Source organism: Spinacia oleracea, chromosome 5, assembly GCF_020520425.1.
Source record: "Spinacia oleracea cultivar Varoflay chromosome 5, BTI_SOV_V1, whole genome shotgun sequence".
NCBI classification, from domain to species: Eukaryota; Viridiplantae; Streptophyta; class Magnoliopsida; order Caryophyllales; family Amaranthaceae; genus Spinacia; species Spinacia oleracea.
The window spans coordinates 27380790-27386137 of record NC_079491.1 but is presented as its reverse complement, the minus strand read 5'-3'; the positions used below and the strand labels follow the sequence as shown (position 1 = coordinate 27386137).

Here is a 5348-nt window from a genome sequence, read left to right as displayed (position 1 = left end):
TACATTATGTGGAATCATGTTGTTTTGGTGAACGAGCATGTGATTTGTGATGACGGATTTATTGGATTAATTGTTGAACAAGCATGTTGGAATTATTATGAGTATGGGTTTCATTGTCAATTATGTTGTTCAATATTTATGCATGTATGGTTATTTCACATGCAAGGGATGGATTATTTATTCGTATGCTATTGTACGGGATGTCTAGCATACTTTGAGCCAATTATTCGTACCTCGTTGTACTATTTATTTTACCACATGTGAAGGGTTAGCTCACGTAAGCCACCGCACATGTAGGGTTCAGTTGGGAATGTTATGTATGAAATGAATTAGGATTTGTCGTGCAAGGGCACAACCCTCATGTTAATATGCATGATGTGGAGTCTCACTTTGGTGAGGAGGAACATGGTAGTAATATCACAAGTGTCTTGCTTGGTTGATCACAAGTCTTAAAGCATTAAAATAAGATTGTTTTGGTTGTTGTTTGTTAGGGGGGAAAATACCCTCTTGGTGACATGGGCATACATGGAAAGCATTGCATACGTGGCTGCCAACAAGGCGCAAGGTGGCATTATTCGAACGGTATTCCCAACTACTGGGCTCAAAACGAACGTTACAAACCCTTGATGAAGCCGGCCTTCATTACGCATTTATTATCTAATTATGGGCAATTATTCCATAAACGTTACACTCTTGTTGTAAATGCCTATAAAATGGCTTAGTCTTGTCTATTTTACATACATGATTTTCCAAGCAATAAACCTACGATTATCCTATGCTATTACAACTTGCTCCCACCATTCTCAATTATCTAGCTCGATCGATTGTTAGTACCTTCATTAAGGCAAGTTCGTCTCTAAGTCGAATTTGCCCAAAATAATTTGGCGCCCATCGTGGGGCTGACAATAAAAAACAGCTTGATAATACCATTCTAATCACCATGGCTGGAAATGCTAACTCATCCGATGATATCACTCGTCGCTTCGAAGCCATGGAGCAGCGCATCAACATCCTCCAGAAAGAGAACGAAGCATTGCACTCTCAAGTCAGGTCCACCGCCTCCATCGCCACCGGATCCAGGTTCCAGTACCGGCGAGACACCTCCGGGTTAAACCGCCGCTTGGATCTTGACGCCGCTCCAGATCACCCCCTCCATGTACCCTTTGGCGAACCTGGGGGTCCTGTTCTCCAGCAGATCCGCGAATTCGATCCATTACCGAATCAGCCCCGCTCTAACCCGAGTTGGCTTCCCCCGCCTCCAACTCAACCATCTTTTGCAGGTACATCGGCAACAGTTGTCACCACGACGGCTGCCCGGGTAACCCCACCTCAGGTCGGCATGACGACATCCACCATGGTGACGGCTCTCGCCTCCGTTCCGGTGTCTCGTCCGTTGCCTCCCCCAATGGTGACCATGTCAATGCCTCTGCCTGTTACGCTTCCGGCGCAAGGATCAACGCCAGCGATTCAAATGCCATGGGATCAACTCTTCTCTCAGCAAGTCGTCCAACCTGTTGTCAACCTGGTCACTTCGGCGCCAGGAGCACCTCCCCAGTTGATGACGGTTCCTTTAGCTAGCCAGGCGCCGCAAGCAGCGTTTCCCAATGCCCAAATGCGCCCCGACTCTTCTCGAAACTACTCTCCATATACTCCTCTTAACAGGTCAGTCGCTCCGGTTAGTCACGGTTTCGTAACTCCTTTTCCTTATGTTGCAGGTACCCACGCTACTCAAGGAACGCCCCCTTACATGCAACAAGTGGTGCCGCAATTCACTCCTCACCAACCTCATGGCGTATACCCGCAGAGTACCTATTATCAACATCTCCAAGCCAGCCTTCCCGAAACATTTAGCCCCCTCGTCCCGGTGCTCAACAACATTTGTGAGAACACCAATCACCAACTCCAACAAATCATGACTATGATAAATAAAATCCCTGGCGTACCAACACCAATCAAAGAAGCTAGCCTAGACAGTTATGCCGACTCCCCATATGCTGATCCCATTGATGCAATAGACATCCCAAAACAATTTAGCCCACCCAACATTCCCATGTACGACGGGACGACCGACCCAAGAGAACATATCTTGACCTACAAGCAACGGATGATGACCATTCCAGTTCCCAAACACATGAGAAAAGCCAGCCTTTGCAAGGGGTTCGGTTCGACATTGGTTGGGCCCGCTTTGAAGTGGTTGACTAGCCTGCCAAATGGGTGCATTACCTCTTTTTCTCACCTCGACAACATGTTCAACCAACAGTTTGCTAGCAGCAGGTGTTTAGAGAAGCAGACAAGCGACTTATACCGAGTAATCCAACGTCCTGACGAACCCCTGAAGGATTATATAGCCCGGTTCATCAGGGAGAAGGTGACTGTTCCTGAATGTGATGTCCCGACAGCCATCGAAGCGTTCAGGCAGGGATTGTATGGAGAAACCGACCTCTGGAGGGATTTAATCAAATACCCCTGCAAGACGTTCGAAGATGCTCAAGCCAAAGCAAGGGCCCAAGTTAGGTTGGAAGAAACTCTCCATTCTCGGAAAGGGGGTAATGATTACTCGAAGACGGAAAGACGACTGCCCTATCCCAAGAGGAGTAACGATCACCCTGCTCCTTATTCCCGACCTCAACATATAGCAGTGGTGGAGGAAGACGACGACTCCGACTAGAAGAACAGCCCGGATCTGCCTCCAAAAATTAATGAATATTCTTTCTGTGTTGACACTGTAGGTCTGATGAACCACCTCTCAAAGATAGGGAAAGCAGTGCAATGGCCGCCGAAGTCCAGCAAACCCGAGTCGAAGAAGGATCCCTCTAAATGGTGTGATTTCCATGCCGACATCGGTCACACAACCAACGACTGCGTTGCGTTGAGGAGAGAAGTAGCCTACCTACTGAAAAATGGTTACCTCAAGGACGTCATGTCAGATAAAGCTCGTGGCGTTGTCAACAAAGACAACTCTAACTCTCCATCTCGACCTTCTCCACCTCCCCCTCATACTAAAACTGTGAACTTTATTGCTGGAGGTTCTGACATTTGTGGTTTAACTTATTCTGCAGCGAAGAGACACGCCCGAGAAAATGAGATAGACAGACCAGTCCGAGCCGTAGCCGCCAAATACCTAACCCCTATATCTTTTAATGAATCTGATGCAGGGGACATCTCGGACAAACATCACGACGGCTTAGTAATATCCATTCCTGTTGGAAACTGCATGATCAAACGAGTCCTTGTCGACAATGGTAGCTCAACTAACGTGATGATGCTCGACTCCCTCAGAGAGATGGGGCTCAACCCCGACACAGATGTCGTTAAAAAATCTACCGTGCTAATAGGGTTCAGTGGCGAAGAAAAAACCACCTTCGGAGAAGTTACCCTACCCGTTTACGCACAAGGAATCAACCAACAGGTAAAGTTCTGTGTTATTGATTGCCCTTCATCTTACAACATTATTTTGGGCAGGCCCTGGATTTACGACATGAAGGCCATCCCTTCGACATATCACTAAACCATCAAGTTCCCGACTCGATGGGGGGTTCAAGAAATCAAAGGAGATCAGCAAGAGTCCAAAGAGTGCTATAAGGCGGCCCTAAAGCCATCGGCCACAAATAAATCCTCATTATAGCAATTACAGTCCAATCCCGAACCAGCGAGCTACGAAGAGCCCAAATCTGAACAACTCGACGAGATCATCTTGGATCTTGCTAAGCCAAAACAGGTCATTTTTATTGGATGTGATGTACCGGACGACATCAGGTCGGAACTTGTTACATTTCTCAAAGCCAACGCGGATTGCTTCGCATGGTCACATGAAGATATGCCAGGCATCAGCCCAGACGTCATCACTCACAAACTCAGTGTCGACCCCCGACATAAGCCCGTCAAACAAAAGCGGCGGAAATTCGCTCCAGAACGCAACCAAATTATCAACGATGAAGTTCAACAACTACTAGATACAGGAAAGATCAGGGAGGTAAAATATCCCGACTGGTTGGCCAATGTCGTCGTAGTCAGAAAAAAGAATGGGAAATGGCGAGTGTGCATAGATTTCACCGACATCAACAAAGCATGCCCTAAAGATTCTTTTCCCTTACCCCACATCGACTCCATGGTTGATGCTACTGTGGGACATGAGATGCTCACATTCATGGACGCGTTCAGTGGATACAACCAGATTTTGACACCCAGAAGATCAAGAGAAAATCGCCTTCATCACGGAGCGGGGAACTTATTGTTACAAGGTCTTGCCGTTCGGTTTGAGGAACGCAGGCGCCACCTATCAGCGCCTAGTCAACAAAATGTTCAGAAAACAGCTGGGCGACACAATGGAAGTCTACATCGACGACATGCTTGTAAAATCCAAGAAAGCCTCGGATCACATCACGCATCTCCAACAAGACTTCGACGTGTTGCGAGAGTACAACATGAAACTCAACCCCACCAAATTTTCATTCGGAGTCTCTTCTGGAACATTCTTAGGTTACATGGTTACTCAAAGAGGCATCGAAGCTAGTCCTGATCAGATCCTGTAGACACCTACTTTTGTCCCCATTCCCGAAAGGGAAGGTTCGATGATGAAAACATAAATCTCCACTTGACAACGCATCTCCTTTAAAATAACGAATCTCAATTCCCCTTTTCATTTCACCCGAAACCTGCTATTTATAGAAACCTGCTATTTATGGAAACCTGCTAAAAATAGTAACTTCCGTAATGGGCAGCTGTTAAAAGTGGCAAGTCATAAAAGATAGAAACCTGTCAGAATTAGGTGTTGCACTCCAACATAAATCCTAAATGAGATAGAAACTGCGAGAGAATCCTATTCCTAATACGATTCGAAAATAAGAATTACGTATTGATCAAAATCCTAACGAGCCTAGATTTCGTAACGGGCCCAGACGCATTCCGTCATAAAATTAACACGCACTAAAAGACTCGATTAAGTCTCATCACTCCGGATTCTAAGAGTCCGAATCTGACAAAGAAACGGCCCAAACAACAATTTTAACGCCCAGCCCTGGGCGCTGAAATTGCTTGGATCCTATTTTCAACGCCCAGAGCTGGGCGCCGAAATCTTCGGCGCCCAGGCCTGGGCGCTGAAAATACCTGGTACGTGTTTTTTCCTAATTCCTCGTGGATTAGAGTTCTGCAATTCTATCTTTCCACGAACTCTTTTCTAGAAATAGGGCCTTAAGTTCGACGTGAAAAGGACACACAACACACAATTATATTCTGAGTATTGACTCTAAACCCCTAAGCCTAAGCCTCACGCTGCAAAACTGATCACGCGTTCTGTCGCAATCGATCCATAAATCGAACAGAACGTATCCCGTCCCATAATTTGAGAT

The 5348-nt window shown here is 46.4% G+C and overlaps 1 protein-coding gene across 1 annotated transcript; it reads left to right on the top strand.

Moving 5' to 3' along the window:
- Positions 1-1912: 1912 nt before the first annotated feature.
- LOC130461381 (uncharacterized) lies at positions 1913-2817 on the top strand. Its single transcript, XM_056829466.1, has 2 exons — positions 1913-2424; positions 2730-2817. The coding sequence occupies exons 1-2, from the start codon at positions 1913-1915 to the stop codon at positions 2815-2817; spliced, it is 600 nt and encodes a 199-aa protein (XP_056685444.1).
- The last annotated feature ends 2531 nt before the right edge of the window (positions 2818-5348 follow it).